Genomic DNA, 17503 nt, shown 5'->3' on the forward strand with positions numbered 1-17503 from the left:
AGAGCAAGAGGAAGAGAAAGGCCCTCAGCTGCTGGGGAGTCCTTGCCCCAATTCATCCCCCAATATACTGAGAATCTCCTGACCTCTACCTATTAGAGGTCCATCCCAGAACCCCTGAGAAGGGGTGGGTTTGGGAACCCCTACTTTGTCATATACCATCAATGAAATATATTGTCCCCAGCAAAAAAAAATAAAAAAACCCAAAAAACAAAACAAAAAACCCCCCCCCGAAACAAAAAAAAACAGACAAAGTTGATTTCTGGTGCAAGGGTGGGTGGTGAGGTGATGGGACAGAGAAAAATCACACTGAATTATACGGAGACTATACATCACAATGGAATCAGTAAGCAGATTGCGCCTATAAACCTCCATCAGTGGAATCTTGAGCAAGTGACTGAGCCTTCTTTTCCTCATCAACAAAATGGAAAGAACATCTGTCCTTTTTTTTTTTTTTTAAGATTTTATTTATTTATTTGACAGACAGAGAGATCTCAAGTAGGCAGAGAGGCAGAGAGAGAGAGGAGGAAGCAGGCTCCCCGCTGAGCAGAGAGCCCAATGCGAGGCTCGATCCCAGGACCCTGAGATCATGACCTGAGCTGAAGGCAGAGGCTTAACCCACTGAGCCACCCAGGCACCCCAGAACATCTGTCCTTTCTATTTCAAAACATCAGGAGGAGAGTAACACAAAAGTACACATGTAAAAGTGCTCTGTAACCTGAAACTGTTACTTCATCAGTGGGATTTGGAGAGGAAGTACCTGATTATACTATAGAAAATGTACTTGCCCACAGCTGAGTATGTTATAGGAAACTGGTGAGTACTTCCTGAACTGTCTGGAGAAAAACAGAACCAATACCTCTGGTAAAACAGAGAAGAGATCCAGTATGGGGATGCCTGACAAGATGATCTATTTTGGAGTTTAAAAAATATATATGCTGGGGGGATGCCTGGGTGGCTCAGTTGGTTAAGCAGCTGCCTTCGGCTCAGGTCATGATCCCAGTGTCCTGGGATCGAGTCCCACATCGGGCTCCTTGCTCATCAGGGAGCCTGCTTCTCCCTCTGCCTCTGCCTGCCATTCTGTCTGCCTGTGCTTGCTCTCTCTCCCTCTCTCTCTCTGACAAATAAATAAATAAAATCTTAAAAAAAAAAAAATATATATATATATATATATGCTGGGGAAGAGAAGAAGGCATGAGAAACCTTCCCTCACACGTTATTTCATAAGCACGAGACAATCATCCTCAGGAAAATGAACACGTTGAGGAAATACAACGAAATGCATCCAGACTCTACGTTATCCAAGGCGCACAGACTGCCAGGGAGATGTTCTTTGTCCCCTAGTTCAACTGCCTTCTATGTTTCCACAAGTAGAGCAAGGACACAAACCCAGGGCAACACAACAGAAAGCAACACCGCTAATTAGAGCAAAGGTTTGGAATCCAAAGTTCAGCTTCCCAGGAAATACCCAGCTTGGCCTCTTAACTGTGGAGACTCTAAGAGCTGCACAAGGCAACAGATTAAAATGCTTACATTAAACTCAATGAAAAAACTCAAGACCCACAACGCTAATTGCTGGTGTCCAAACTACAGAAATCCTTTATTTAGTTTGTATCATCATGAGGAGACAGAAATTTTCTGATAATAGATATTCAGCCCTGAGTACCAAAAGGCCTTTTAAAATTCCTGTTCTGAATATAAATCTTGTCAATTATTTTTCATACCTCCCTGTCTTCTTGGGAGAGTCTTCTTTAACATTAATCTCGTCTTTTTATTTTTTAATTTTATTTTATTTTAAGATTTTATTTATTTATTTGACAGAGACACAGGGAGAGAGGGAACAGAAGCAGGGGGAGTGGGAGAGGGAGAAGCAGCCTTCCCGCTGAGCAGAGAGCCCAATGTGGGGCTCAATCCCGGGGACCCTGGGATCATGACCTGAGCCAAAGGCAGATGCTTAACGACGGAGCCACCCGGGTGCCCCTGGCCTTTTTATTTTTAAAGGTATCGATATAACCATCTGCTACCATCCATTGCTATTTACGGCTACGCCCTCCAGTATCAGGTGTCTGTCCCTGATCAACAAGGTCATATTCTAATTCTTCTACCTCCTAACTCCCCATCAGCTGTCATTCGACAGTATTCATCAGCTTCATTCCTACATTTTGCCTCATTTTACACTCAGTCCACGTCGGTGGCTCCAAGGGACTCCTAAGAAAGGACAAGTGTATGGGCTCCATAAGCGTCCCCAGCCACTCAGAAAGGCTGCCGTTGCTTCAAAGGCAATGATCAGCTAAGTGAGGTCCTTCCACATAAACCCCATGTCAGACACAATTGTTCTTACCTCCATAACTGTAGAAAGCATCTTTTTCTCTCCTTCCAATTACAGTTCCCAAGATCTCTACCTGCTTTATTGGGTGCCCCTTGTAAAAAAATACACCTGAAATTTAAAAAAAAAAAAAAAAAAATCAGTCCTTGACAAATGGCAAGCCCTAAGAAATTCAGATGTCTTTTCCTTAAGGGTCCAAAATAGACAGTTTGGTTTTAAAGAAGTCTGTACTACTGCAGAAAAGAGAAAACCAACGTTGCCCAACTAGATTTGGTTAACCTTCTTTCCGTTTGCGAAAATGAAATGTGCCTTCTTGTGGACCTCTCACAACAGGCCTGAAAATAGTCATTAGATTATGAGACCAAATCTATTTTGAGGGATTGCAAAAGAAAAGAGGACATCACAGGAAAGGCTTGATTTTTTTTTTACTAGCACTTTTCTAGAAAGCCAGTCATCATTTCTATGAATTAACATTGATTTTTTTTTTTTAAAAGAGAAGATAAATTAGGTTACCAAAAAAAAAAAATGCTGCTCTTTGGAGCCAGCAGATTATAACTCAAAAACTTCTCTCTTTAAAAAAAAAAAAAAAATTTTACTTATTTGAGAGAGAGGAAGAGAGCACATGTACACAAGTGAATGCATTGGGGAAAGGGACAGAGGGAGAGAATCTTGGAGTAGACTCCCTGCTGAGTGCGAAGCCTGATGCGTGCTTGATCCCAGGACCCCTGAGATCCTAACTTGAGCCAAAACCAAAAGTCAAGTCAGACGCTAATCCAACGGAGCCACCCAGGTGCCCCCCAAACTTCTCTTTTTTAAAACTATTTTCCAAACTCAGAGGACAGATGCCAGCAGGCAGGTGCCCGCCAGAGGAGAAAACTGAGAGGAGAAATCTTACATGCTTTTTTAGACCTGGGAAGGGACACAGACAGAGGGACTCCTGGCTGCAGGGACTCCCTGATTCCGATCCTGGGTCCCAGTGCTGTCCTGGCCCCTGCAGGCTTCCCATCTGCAGCCCCCCGATCTCCTGACCCTTTTGGTGTAAGCTACTTGCACATGTGTCTGTCTCCTGCAGCTCCTAAGTCCAGACTAAAATCTTCTCCAGCCTGTTTTTTCCCCCATGATGGCTGAATTCTTTACTTGCAGAAAGAGGCTATAACTGTCTAAGTGGCAATTTCCTTTTTCAATGAAGATTGGACCTGTAAACAAACATTCATCAGCAAAGACTTCTAGCCACCTCCTCCCTCCCCACCAAACCTGGTCAGAGCCTCTGTTCTCCACATCCACGGGGTTAGACGGTGGGACAGATCTGTGGCCTGAACCCCAATGCCCTTCAAAACCCCCAGATTGGCCTCTGCTGATGGTTCTCTTGTATCCCATGTGGATAAAGGGGTTGGGAACAAGTCACTCATGGGGAGTCCCAGAGGATGGATAAGGAAGCTCTGAGCCTCAGCCCGCTGGAGATTCTAGGAGAGTAGATGTGGTTGGAAGGGAAAAAATGGTGGTAATTTAGCCTAAAGAAGGGCCCTCTCCCAAGCAGGGCATCTTTCTAAAGAATACTTGGTCGGTTAGAGACCATGCGCGGGGTAACCGTGTGGGCCATGAGCTGAAATGGCAGGGCCACACAAGAGAAGGAGCCGGAGTCAATGTGTCATCCCCGAAGGAGGGTCACCCTCTTCCAGGAACACAGGTAGAATGGGGACAAACTGGCTCCACAGAAAATCCATGCAATTTTAAGAGCAGGACAGTTCCAATCGACTCCTCCTGAGTTCTTAGGATTGCTATCTAGGTCCCTTAGTTACTACGTTTGGTGAGACCCTTGGGGCCTTTGCCCCCACCTGCCTCCACTGACCAAACACAAAGGGAAATGGGTGACTTCAGAGGGAGAGCCCTGCAGGACCGCTGTAGGCAAGCTCAGACTTCCCAGCGGCAGAAAGAAGGGTAAATCGGGAGACTATGGGCCTCCCCTAGGGATGTGGACACGGAGTCCTCTACTGAAGTGTTCCCCAGCACCATGGCCTGACATGCTTGTGTCCAGAGAAGAGCTATGGCATGGCACTAGTGGGTCTGCTACGGGCTGGGGGGCTTGGAGTGGCCTGAGCTCCATGCTGTTTTCTGGCTGCAGCAGCCCTTTCTGCTTCCCCAAAGGCACTGGACAGGTAATAACACTGTCTACTGGTGCACTGAACAGAGCAAAGTTAGAGAGAACCGTTTTCTAGAACCTGACTGGTCTTCCCCTACCCCCATCTCAATGGCTGGTCTGTCCTGGTTGCCAGGCATCTGTTGGCATTAGAGACAGAACACTCTACAGGGTTCCACGTGGTCACTTGTGGCCCCCAGGACATTAGTAGTAGGAAGCAGAACTATGGAGGCCTCTGGACCCATTGGATAGCCCACCGCCTATCCCTGAAATGTCTTCCCAGCCACTGCAGGGTGCTCTTCTGGGGACGTCTGGAAATTCAAGATAGTCCCAGGACTCTCTGGGTTTCCCTGGGACACCCTGCCACGCGCTACTATGGTGGTTTTATAGTAAAGAGCCGACACACTTTAAGAAGGGAAACAGAGCTAGCCAAAAGGTGTTTTGCCTGGGTTGAAGTGTATGAAAAAGGTGATAAAAAGCCAGGACTAATGACACAAGCCAGTGAGGGTGCTCAAGTCACCTGCAATGGAGGCCAACCCTCCAAGGTTACCAACTGTGTCAGGCCACGAGATAAAAATCTGAACAGGTCTTCATCTGAAGACACAACAGACTCTCTCTCAAAGAAAGCACTGAAAAGGGCGCTCCGTAAACTTTTATCTTCTATGCTGACAATGGTTCGCCTTGAAGGGCAGACAGAGTCACTCAAAAATGCAAAAAATCCTTCCAATCTCAAGCAATTGATATTGAAAACATCTCTAAAGCATCTCTGAATAAAGGAGAGCAAATTCAGGAGAAACTAATGCATGGGTTGAATCAAAACAGAGGAAATCAAGTGAGGAGAAAACACACTGCTTGGGAATAGAGAAGACAACGTGTCCACCTGTAGAGAAACATGACTACACGTATCAGAAACGCAACCATGAGAAGAAGCTGAAGGGACAGACAAGAAGTGGAGAGGACCACGTCCTTCTATCAACAGAAGATTCTCTTCTACGACAGAAGAGCTTAAAAATAGTTGGAGACACCTGGGTGGCTCAGTTAAGTGGCTGCCTTTGGCTCAGGTCATGATCCCAGTGTCCTGGGATCGAGTCCCACATCGGGCTCCTTGCTCGGCAGGAAGCCTCTGCCTGCTACTCTGCCTGCCTGTGCACTCTTTCTTTCTCTCTGACAAATAAATAAAAATAAAATCTTAAAAAAAAATAATTAAAAAAAATAAAAGTTGGATGGTGGCTCTGTCGACTGAAGGAAAGCTCAGGAAGCAAACAACCGAAAACCACCCAAACAACAGATACTGGCTGACGGGGGAGTTCAAGCTGCAGCCTTCCCCACATGGTCCTTCTGTTCCTGCTGCCTCTGTTTCACATGCAGCCCCCAGAAGCCCAAACATACTGGGGGATCTCCTGGACCATTAGGTCCCCAGGAAGGAGTAGGGTCATGTGGGGAGGGTTGAGGGACCTGGGTCACACAGCAAGGACTAAGTCAGCTTTCACGGCAGCCCATCCCCAAACTGCCACCACCACAGCAAGACATTCACCTGGTTTCTCTCTTTGAAAAGTACTTTTGATTGATCTCTTTTTAGTCTGCCATTATCTAATTGATGTCTAATAATATTCAAGTGCCCAAGATACTATTTTGCATATAATTCTTACAAATGCACTATTCCCACTTCATCGGACCCTCTAAAATTAGATAATATAAGTAACATTTTTTTTTTAAAGATTTTATTCATTTATTTGACAGATAGAAATCACAAGTAGGCAGAGAGGCAGGCAGAGAGAAGAGAGAGAGAGGAGGAAGCTGGCTCCCCGCCGAACAGAGAGCCCAATGTGGGGTTCAATCCCAGGAACCCGGGATCATGACCTGAGCCGAAGGCAGAGGCTTTAACCCACCCAGGTGCCCCTAAGTAACAGATTTTGATTTAAACATCAGATTCATTATTTATCCCATTATTAAAGTCTGACACCGATATTTAGAATAATAAAGACTATTTCTACATGCTATAAACGAAAAGATAAAGCAAAAAAGACCCCAAAACTGGGGCACCTGGGTGACTCAGTTGGTTAAGCAGTCAACCCGTGATTTTGGCTCAGGTCATGGTCTCATGGGGGTGAGATCTCATGGGCTCCATGTTCAGTGGGAAGTCCACTTGAAGATTCTCGCTCTCTGCCCCTCCCCCAATGCTCCTTCTCTTTTTCCCTCTCTCTTTCACAAATCTTTTTTTAAAAAAAGACCCCAAGGGGCACTTGGGTGGCTCAGTCATTAAGCCTCTGCCTTCGGCTCAGGTCATGATCCCAGGATCCTGGGATCGAGCCCCACATCAGGCTCCCTGATCCCCAGGAAGCCTGCTTCTCCTTCTCCTACTTCCCCTGCTTGTGTTCCCCCTCTCGCTGTCTCTCTCTGTCAAATAAATGAATAAAATCTTAAAAAAAAAAAAAGACCCCCAAACCTATAAATACCACCACCACCACCACAAACTTGATACTATTTTTTCATAATATTTTTTATTAGTTTAAATTTGCAGATTAATTTAGAGAAGTAGACATTCTGCAACCATTTTTCAAGGCAATTCTGATGGATGGCAAATACAAAGTCAGGTCAAATTTCAAGTCAAGGGCACAGTCTACCACAAAATTGCTTTCTTCACTCACCAGCCCTGAATCGGGGTGTTCTCAAGCCACCCACACTTCTGACCAACTGGCTACAACTTCAGGGGGCCTACAACTCTCTCAGCTTTGGTGTTTTGTTAGAATGGGACACAACTCAGGAAGGTACTAGACTTATGACTATAGTTTTATAATGAAGGGTACAAACCAGGGCTCACTCACTAAAGAGATCCATCGGACAAGGTCTGGAAGAGTCCAAGCGCAAAGCTTCCACACCCACAGAACAGATCACCCTCCTGACAAATCAATGCACGATTGCCAACCAGGAAAATTCACCTGAGCCTCGGTGTCCAGAGTTTTTATTCGGGTTTCATTTTGCAGGCATGACTGAATCGTTGGCAACATGACAACTCAATCTCTAGCCCGCTCCTTTCCCCAGGGGTCGGCATGGACAACCCCTCTCCTCAAACCAAACCAGAAACAACAATGAAAACAACACAGAAAGAAAAACCCAGACTAGGGGCATTTCCCACCCCTTGAGCCCTACAGTATAATCTCAAGATCACTCTCTTGCAATTATGGTTGGTGCCTGCTTCAAGCATGATGTTTCATTTTAAAAACTGTTACAGTCAGCAGTTAGGTTTTTATAGGATGCCTGGAGGCCAACAAAGGGGGAGTCATGGCTAGCTATGGGGGAAGTCAGAGACCTGTCCCTGCAGCACTCCAAAAACAAAGCCATAAGAAGCTGGATCAAATCAGACAGTCTCAAGACAAAGAGAGCCAAAAACCTGGATCAAGTAAGGGGGAAAAGACACAAAGCCCCGCTCCTCAAAAAAATGCCTCCCCAAGTAATAAATATTCCAACCCCTAATTAACACCTGTCAGTAAAAGACAGGAACCCAAAACCTGGGATGCAGCTCTCCCTTGAGCTCGCCTGCATTCACTTTATTTTTTTTTAATTTTCTTTAAATTTAATTTATTAGCATATAGTATATTATTAGTTTCAGAAGTAGAGTTCAATGATTCATTGCATACAACACCCAGGGCTCATCACATCACATGCCCTCCTTAATGCCCATCACCCAGTTACCCCATCCCTCCACTCCACCTCCCCTCCAGCAACCTTCAGTTTGATTCCTAAAGTTGAGTCTCTTATGGTTTGCCTCCCTCTGTGTCGAGAGTGTACTCTCACTTTAATAAACTTTCCGATTTGCACCGTTCAACCCTTGCCTCGGGTCTCTCCTTGAATTCTCTCTTGCAATGGGACCAAGAGCTTCTGGCAACATCTCTGGGAAAGGATGGACGGAGGCCTCGGGGTCAGGAGTCTCCCCAGTCCACCTGGCAACAAAATCACATCTAAAATAGCTTTACCAGTGACCTAGCAAAGACCATCAGGATCCGTTTTCCTTGGTTGGCTGTTAATACATCATGAGGTCCTTTGCCCGCAGAAAGAGTTAAGCCCCTATCATGCCCAGACATTTCCTTGAGCCACTCTATAAGAACTTTCTTTCAAATGCAAAGCTGGCATTTGGTGTGAATTACTTTCTTCCTGAGATGAGCTATGAAGAATACCAGCCTGTTCTGGAAAATGGACAACTGTGGGGGAGGATGGCTGCCTTCCAAGAAAAAACACAAAAAACCAAACATAGATCATTTCCAACAATAATTAGGAAACCAAGGTGTTTTGCACACAAGGCTTTAGAATAAGGTCCTCCAAATATATTTGTACATAGAACTGGAAACACACAAAACATCCTCTCATTAAAACCGTGAGCTTCTTGACTACTTGATAGTCAAGTAGCTTGACTTGATTCAAATACTTGAGCTTCTTGACTACTTCTGACTCACAGCTTGCTTTTCACTTAAAAACAGCAAAGAGTTGAACCAAACTTTCCACCTAGCACCATAAACATGTGAAGATCCACACACAGCTATGTGAATTACTTAAATCTACCCCAAATTATATTTGTTATGTTTCTAGGCATGAAGAACCTATCTTTAGTAACCACCTTTAAAAGAAAAAAAATGATTTCTTTAACTTTACATTTATAATACTTTGTTGCTCCAATTACTTTCTGAGGGCCCACCACATGCCAGGCACAGTTCTAAGCACTGAAGTTATGTAGATGAATAAGACAGATAATGTATTTCCTCTCAGGGAGTTTATATTACTTGGTTCTGAGTAGTTGAAAACAAAACAAAACCCCACAAGAAAATCAGGCCTGGTTAATCTCCATTTTTTACAAAGAAGACACCTAAGCTTTGCAGGTGAGTCACATGTCCAGGCCAGGGAACAGGCCTGGAGATGTCTGGTCCGCTGAAGCTTTCCACCAACAGCTGTCCCAGAGAAAAACACTGAGCATGTTAAAATATTAAAGACCTCAAAGCCAGACCAAAACCAACAAAACAAAAAAACCAAAAAACCCCAAACATTCCAGGGTACAAAGGTTACTTCCTCACGCATTTATTTTAAAAAATAAAAATAAGACTTAGATTCTGTAACTTGCACAGAAAAGTATTCATTTGAGAGTCCACGCTAGGTCATCTTCAGAGCCTGCAGCAGGAAGGTTCTCCTGAAAGCCACTAAGCCCCAGCTTCCTGCAGCTTTGGAGAAAGAAGGGTGAGGTGCAGGTGCAGCCCTTGGCATCCTCCAGGCCCACCAGCCACATACCTGGTACCTGGCGGGACTCCTTTAAGTCCAGGATATCCCCGATGTAGAGTTTTGCAAAGGCTACAAACACTGGATCCAAGCCCCACAAGAGGGAAGGGGTCTCTTCTTCATACTGGCTGGATTCGGGCTGCATCGGGAAGCCGGGGTTTGGCTCGCAGCCAACCCTGAAAGGCTCTGCGTCACTGAGTGGAGGATCTAAATGTGAGACACACACACACACACACACACACAAAATCAGGATGCAATGCTTTTAAAGGGTGAAATCGGCATGGCCCCGAAGCCGCTCGCAGGTGGCTATGCCGAACTCCGGGAGGGATACAAGCAGGGGTCCAGGGCCTGGCAAATTCGCGCCACGGGCCTAGAGCAAAAAAGCACTCCTTGGGTGAGGGCCTGTGCGTTCCCTACGGCTCTCCCTCTGGCATCTCCTCTGCCCCCACGGGAGTGTTTCTCCTTCCCCCCAGGTACGAACTTCAAAACGGCTAAAGGCTAACTTTTCACCTTGGGGAGCTGTGTCCATACAGGCGTAACCTGAAACCGCTTGGATGGGCGAGGTCTAGGGAGGAATGGGGGCCCGCGTGGCCAAACACAAGGGGGTCCGAGTGGGTGGGACTGTGCGTCGCTCGGCCCTGGCACCTTCCGGTCTGGGAACGAGCCTCAGACTAGGAGGAAAACGGAAACGACTAGCAGACCCGCTCGAAGCCCCTCCCGCCGCGCTCCCGCCGCGCTCCCGCCACCAGCCCCCGGCCCCCAGGAGCGCGCAGGCCCGGCCCTTCCGGGAGCTCCGAGGCCGCGGGCGCCTCGGCCCCGCCCGGCGCTAGCGCGCGGGGGCCCAGGGCACCTCCCGAGTCGCCGCGGGAACCGCTCCCGGCCGGCCACCGACCCACCTCTCCCGGCCGGGGCCTGCCCTCCTGCGGCCCGCGCCTCGCCACGGCTCCGCCCCGTCGCGCCCGCCGCTCCGCCCCAGCCCGGCGAGGCCCCGCCCCCAGCTCGCCGGCAGGTGGCGGCCCGGCTGTCTGCGTTTGCGGGGTCCAAGCAGTCCTCTGGTCCCTCCATCCGTCCTTCATGGGCTTCCGCTGGAGCACCGAGCCCGAATCTCTGAGGCCTGGGACCTGACTCTGCAATTCCTGCTGCCCAAACCCCATCCTCCAAGTCTCCCTTTCACCCGGTCCCCCGCTGGTGGTAGGATGCTGAGTCAGGCCCCCCAGGAGCCTGGGACCGGCTCTTGCGTGGGTGGAGGTGGGAGTAAGGGGGAGTTGGTTCCTGATATATTAAATAAACAAATAAAAAAACGCAACACCAAGAGCAGGATTGCCCTGTGGCATATTTTAAATGTTTATTTACACTTGGTGAGTGATCTGCTAACACACACACACACACACACACACACACACATTGGGATTCTACAGTCTCACTTGGAGATCATGTCAGTATCCAAATGTGAGCTCTTGAATGAATGTGAGCACTTGGTTCTCCCAAAGCTAGCCCCACACAATTATGACAATAAATTTTGTCTTCTTTCCTCTTATTCCATTTACACTCTGGGATGTTGTGCATATAAAGATTTTTAAAAACTGACATTCTGGTAAATCATGGCTACCTTGAGGTTGCTTGTCCCCAGTGGTCCTAAGTTAAAGTGAGAAAAGATAGCCACATTCCACTCCCATAAATAAATAAATAAGCTACATCATGACATTACTCAAGATGACAAGAGTTCTTCCTAATTTATAGAGACTCTAAAATGGAAGGAGGAGTAGAGGTCGTCCTGGCAGGCCGTTCCCTGGGGGAGGCAGGTAGTGGTCAAAGAGATAATTACTAAACTATTTAGCAGAGAAGGAACTTCAAGCAGCTGGGATGGAAAATGTGTATCATCGGAATGCTGGCATTTAATTATATCCCTGACCACTGAAGAAGGTGAAAAACAGAATCCTTGGCAAAGTACAGCATTGCCCATATTTTATTGCAATGAACAGTTGTTTCTATGGAGCTTAAAATACAATTAAGAGAAGACACCTTTTTTAATAGAAGGGATCTCTCTTCAAGAAAGCATATCCAGTAGGACACCCAGAAGAATTGGTGCTTCTGGCTGACCTATCAGATGAGGAGAGACAGGTCGGGTGACATTTTCCTGATTGTACACATCTGCTCCAGGGTGGAACCCAAGAAGGAAATCACTACTGTGCATCCTCAGAGCCTGAGACTTCAGGAGTGACTCCTGTGGTTCACCCAGGGGTAGAGCGCTAGCGATAAGAGCCCTTGGGGACTCCAAGCTTACTAAGAGCCTTGGGGAGGACCATCCCCATATGGGGGTAAGCAGAGTAGATTGCCTCTGAAGTCATCTTTACGATGAAGGGTGGATTCCTTGGGGAACAGGGATGTTTCCTTTGATCTGAGCTCAAAACTTGAACTAGCAGTTTACAGCTGAAACCCACGGTGAGATGTGGGACAGAATTTCCAGACTGCAGAAGAATCTAGAGGAGTTTGGGAGGATCTTCCTCCCGCCATCTTCATCAGGATAGACTCCAGGTTCTCCTATCCACCGCATGTGCAAAGGGATTCCTGAGATCATGCACACCGGAGGGCACTTCAGCTTGGGACTGCATGACACAGCAAAGCAGACATTTCAAAACCCAATGCTTCATGCTGGGAGACTTTCTTAAGGAACCTGCCTCAGCGCTTCTTTGTGTGAGATAATGCTGGGTTTTGCAAGCACTTTTGCCAGGCTGGACAATTTTTCTTCTAGAAAGTTAAGATTTTTGCAAATTCTTCTGGAAATGGAGGGGTTCGAACTGCATATCTCCTACCTCAAACCTCAAACTATCTAGCCTTGACCATTTTGACATTTTACTGGTTGAATGGCGTTTGACCCCTTGTATATTGGGTTCGATTTTCTGTCTGTCTGAAGTTTAGAATAAACATAACTTATCAACATCTAAAAAAATTTTTTTAAAGATTTTATTTATTTATTTGACACAGAGATCACAAGGAGGCAGAGAGGTAAGCAGAGAGAGAGGGAGGAAGCAGGCTCCCTGCTGAGCAGAGAGCCCAATGCGGGGCTCCATCCCAAGACCCTGGGATCATGACCTGAGCCAAAGGCAGAGGCTTCAACCCACTGAGCCACCCAGGCGCCCAACATTTTTTAAATTCTTAAAAAGATTTTATTTTTTTATTTGACACAGAGAGAGAGAGAAAGCACTAGCAGGGGGAACAGCAAGCAGAGGGAGAAGCAGGCTCCCAGCTGAGCAAGGAGCCAGATGTGGAACTGAGCTGAAGGCAGATGAGCCACCCAGGCGTCCGCCTTATCAACACTTTTATTATGTGAATCTTATAACCTGGGGGGAATATCTTTAGTCACTCAGCATACCTTGAACATTCTGAGTGCTATGGGGGAGCACTAACAATTTTCACTTCACTGGAGCAAAAAGAGTGATGCATATAATATATCAAATAACAAAGCAGGAGTCTAAATTTCAAGTAAACACAGAATGTGTGTCCTGGTTCATAAGTACTGTATGAGTTACAGGAGGTCAATGGGGGAGGGGACTCATTAAGTAAGATAACATATGTGACCGCTGGCACAAAGGAAGCACTCAATATATATCAGCTATTATTATTATTATTATTATTAACTAAGTAGGTGGGATTTAAGCTGGGGTTTGAGAGCGTGGAGGAGCTGTTCGTTTATTAATGAAACACACTCATAAACCACTTGTCAAGCACTACACTGGACACTGGGGGCAAGAAGGGGATAGGACAGACTGGGAAGAGCCCTCATGGGGCTTCCATTCTGTTGGGGGAAGGAGGGAAGGACAATAAACAAAATAAGCAGAGAGAGTTCTCAGTGCTTTGAAGGAAATAAAAAATGTATTATGATCGCTCATAATGGGGTGCGAGATGTACTCTGCATAGATCGACTTTCATCACATGAGATGAAGCGACATTCAGGCTGAGACCTGAAGGTTGAGAAGGAGCCAGCCACAAAAAAATGCCAAAGAAAGAGCATCCCAGGCAGCAGACTCAGGGCGAATGTCTGAGGGCAGGAAAATACTATCCCGTTGGAGGAGCAAAGAAGGCATGGGGGAGAGTGGTTTCAAATCCAATTGGAGAGATGGGCAGATGGCACATTCCTAAGGGTCCTGTAGGCTAGGATAGGTTGGGATTGTATTCTCAGTCTCCCTATATATACAGAGGGGGATAATATTGTGATAGGGTGGGAGCAGGGCAAAGGAAGCGGGATGAGCCAGGCACATTTGTGGGCAAGTCAACACAGCATCCTGACCAGAGAGGACAGCCACAGTGGAAAAAGGAGCAGCCTGTGACGTTAGCTAGATGCTAAAGGACTTGAATGGGTTTCTACATTCATTCCCTGTCAGCAACAGAATGTTGTTGAGTCTGGATCAGAGGAATGATTTAATACATTTTAAGAATCATAGGCATATCTGCCCCATCTAGCATGCTATGGTAGAGAATACAAAAATATGTAACAAGAGTTCTCTATCTAATTTACTGAATCTATCTTAACAGTTCTGTTTTAAGGATATTTGTCAAATGATGGGGAAGCTACTAGAGTCAGAAAACATTGCTGGGCCTGTTATCATGGGCCTCACCTGTATCACATCTCCTCCTGTCTGCTCAGTAGCGTTGCTCAATCCCCTGTGATGACACCTTCCCCCCACCTCCCTCTGGCTTCTCTCTAGCACATTAAGTGTGCTCTACCCCTCTCCTGAAGTGCCATCCACCTTTAAGGAAACAGCTTCTCTGAGGACCCCAGCCCCTTGAGCTACTGCCCTATAGTTCTCTTGCTCTCTTTTCAAAGCTGAACTACTTGCAAGAGTAATAGGTGTCCACTATTCACATTTGCCTCTCATTCAACTAACCACAGTCTGGCTTACCTTAACTTTCAACTAACTTTGCCCCTCTCCACCCCTCTACTAGAACTTTCCCCCAAGGCTAGCAATTCCATTCACATTCTTATATACAGTGGCTACTTACCATTCCTCATTTTTTTCTGATTTTCTAGAACTTGCTGTTGATCTAATCATATTTTTTCCCTATCCCATCTTGGCTTCCTGATATCCTTTTTTTGGTTTCCCTTCTCCTTCTTCTCCTTCTTCCTTTTCCTCTTCCTCTTCTAAGTATGCTCCATGCCCAGTGTGGAGCCCAATATGGGACTTGAACCCAAGATCCTGAAATCAAGACCTGAGCTGAGATCAACAGTCAGGCATTTAACCAATTGAGCCACCAACGCGCCCCTGGTTTCCCTTCTACTGCTTCATTTCTTCCTTCTTAGTTAATCCTTCCTCTGTTGATCTCTCACATATTGATTTCCAAGGCTCAGTCTCTGCTCACTTCCTTCTCACCCTACTCGCTCTGAATCACCTCATTCAAACCTCTGACTTCCACCGAACCAGTATTTCTATGACTCTCACCTCTTCACATCCACCCCAGAACTCTCTGGAGCTTCACATCTGAATTTCCAACTGAACTTTCCTGAGTACCTCAAACTAAACCTCTACCCCCACAGTTCTGCCCATCTCTTCTCTGTCAAATGAATGTCATCACCACCCACCAACAGTCTAAGTCAGAAAACTAGAACGTTTCATGGATACCTCCCTCTCTCTCACCCTTAGATGAAATTGATCATGAAGACCTGTCAATTCTGTTTCCCAAATATGTTTTCTTAGTTCAGTCCCTCCTCCTCACTCCTGTTACCACAGACTTAGTCTAAGCTTTTATCATGGGCTGCTGCCACCACTTTCCCAACCAGTTCTTCTGCCTTGAACCTGGCCTTCCTCCAATACATCATCTATGCTGTTGCCAGGATGATCCTTATGAAATGCAAGTTGCACAATAATACTCCCTTGTCTAAGTAAAATTATTCAATGACTTTATGTGGTCTGCAAAAATAAAATTCAAATTTCCTAGCATTTCTTACCAGGCTCCTTGTGGCCTGGCTCCTGCCTACCCCTCTGGGCTCATCTCCCACAACTCTTCACAGCTATCCTACTCTCTAGGTTCATATCTCCCCAGTGCTGTTCTGAGGAGCACTTCTTCAAGATATTATTAAAGTCTGGTCAAATCGGTTTGAGAAAGGATGGAAACAAATTTCAACACAGTAATGGACATTGAGAATGTCCAACAAAGGAACGCAGTGGGTTTAGTTTGAGCACTAAACTCTGTTAACAGCTCAAGGAATTCAGTTTCAGAAATGCTACTGAAGGCATTTGGAACATCTTAGAGTTCCTAGAATATGCCATATTCTCTTTAGTTTCTTGCCCTCTGCCTGGAATACCAGTCAGTTGTTGGTTAATTTTTAAAATATACTGCATATGCTAAAGAGTGCTCAATACTGGGCATGCGAAGGGCAAAGGGGCTCTGAGTGAGCCAAACAAGTAAATGTGTGATTACAGCATGTCAGTATAAATGCTGTGCAACTTGGCCGGACAGGCAGGAGACCAGAGTTGGGAGGACGGAGAGACAGCAACCTTATCTTTGCCTCTTTCACCTGGGTTAACTCTGGGATAGGCATCCATTTTCACTTCATATATTTTGAGACCTACTTGTTAAGTGCATATATATTTATAATTGTTCTATCTTTCTCGGGTACTGACTCTTCTATCATTATGAAATGTCCCTGTTAGTCTCCGGTAATATGTGTCTTTAAATCTACTTTGTCTGAGGGGCGCCTGGGTGGCTCAGTGGGTTAAAGCCTCTGCCTTCGGCTCGGGTCATGATCCCAGGTCCTGGGATCGAGACCCCCAGGTCCTGGGATGGAGACCCGCGTCAGGCTCTCTGCTCGGCGGGGAGCCTGCTTCTACCTCTCTCTCTGCCTGCCTCTCTGCCTACTTGTGATCTCTGTCAAATGAATAAATAAAATCTTTTAAAAAAATCTACTTTGTCTGATATTAATAAAACCAATCCAGTTCTCTAATGATTATTGTTTGAGGGGTATATCTTTTCCATCCTCTCAATTTCAATCTGTGTCTTTGAATCTAAGGTCTCTCTTAAAGACAGTGTATGGTTGGACTGTGTATTTTTATCCAGTCTGACAATCTCTGCGTTTTGACTGGGGTGTTTAGACCTTTCACATTTAATGCAATTGCTGGTTTGGTTGGATTTGGAGTTGCCATTTTTCCCTGTATGTTTTCTACATGTCAATTCTTTTTTTCAGTCGTCTGTTCCTCCTTGACTGGCTTTTTTATGTCAAATATTTCAATGTATCCTTAAATTACTTTGTTAATTTTTTAAAAAGATTTTATTTATTCATATGACAGACAGAGATCACAAGTAGGCAGAGAGGCAGGCAGAGAGAGAGGGGGAAGCAGGCTCCTTGCTGAGCAGAGTGCCCGATGTGGGGCTCGATCCCAGAACCCTGAGATCATGACCTGAGCTGAAGGCAGAGGATTAACCCACTGAGCCACCCAGGTGCCCCTACTTTGTTAATTTTGAAAAAAAAAAAAATTAGTTACTTTTTTAAGGATTGTAATTTAAGGGTTACAATATGCATTTTAATTTATCATAATCTAGTTCAGATCAATTCTAATTTAATTTTAGAAAAATGTAGAAACTTTGCTTTAATAAACCTCTATTTCCTCTTCCCTTTTGTTATTATTGTCATTTTTATTACATTTGCATATCTATAAGTCCAACAATACAATGTTATAATTATTGTTTTGTATAACTGTATGTCTTTTAAAGAAGTTAAGACAAGACATGAGAACAAGATAACTATAGTCTTTTGTACTAGCCCACGTAATTAACATCTCTGGAGC

General features: G+C 45.6%; 1 protein-coding gene across 4 annotated transcripts in view; it reads right to left on the bottom strand.

Annotated features, from left to right (window-relative positions):
- The window catches only part of LOC111145169 (STN1, CST complex subunit), a 44398-nt gene extending 33961 nt beyond the window's left edge, over positions 1-10437 (bottom strand). For 3 of the 4 annotated variants that reach the window (XM_022499875.1, XM_022499876.1, XM_022499874.1), the window contains exons 1-3: positions 10233-10427; positions 9735-9929; positions 2339-2434 (exon numbers count right to left, since the gene is read on the bottom strand). In XM_022499875.1, the coding sequence (XP_022355583.1) occupies positions 2339-2434; positions 9735-9929; positions 10233-10251 (310 nt within the window). In that variant the 5' untranslated portion in view covers positions 10252-10427. Of the gene's footprint in view, positions 1-2338; positions 2435-9734; positions 9930-10232 lie in introns of all 4 variants that reach the window. The other variant, XM_022499877.1, reaches the window with a different exon arrangement.
- Positions 10438-17503: the final 7066 nt, after the last annotated feature.

The sequence above is a fragment of the Enhydra lutris genome, unplaced genomic scaffold (assembly GCF_002288905.1).
Source record: "Enhydra lutris kenyoni isolate GAN:26980312 unplaced genomic scaffold, ASM228890v2 scaffoldscaffold12, whole genome shotgun sequence".
NCBI classification, from domain to species: domain Eukaryota; kingdom Metazoa; phylum Chordata; class Mammalia; order Carnivora; family Mustelidae; genus Enhydra; species Enhydra lutris.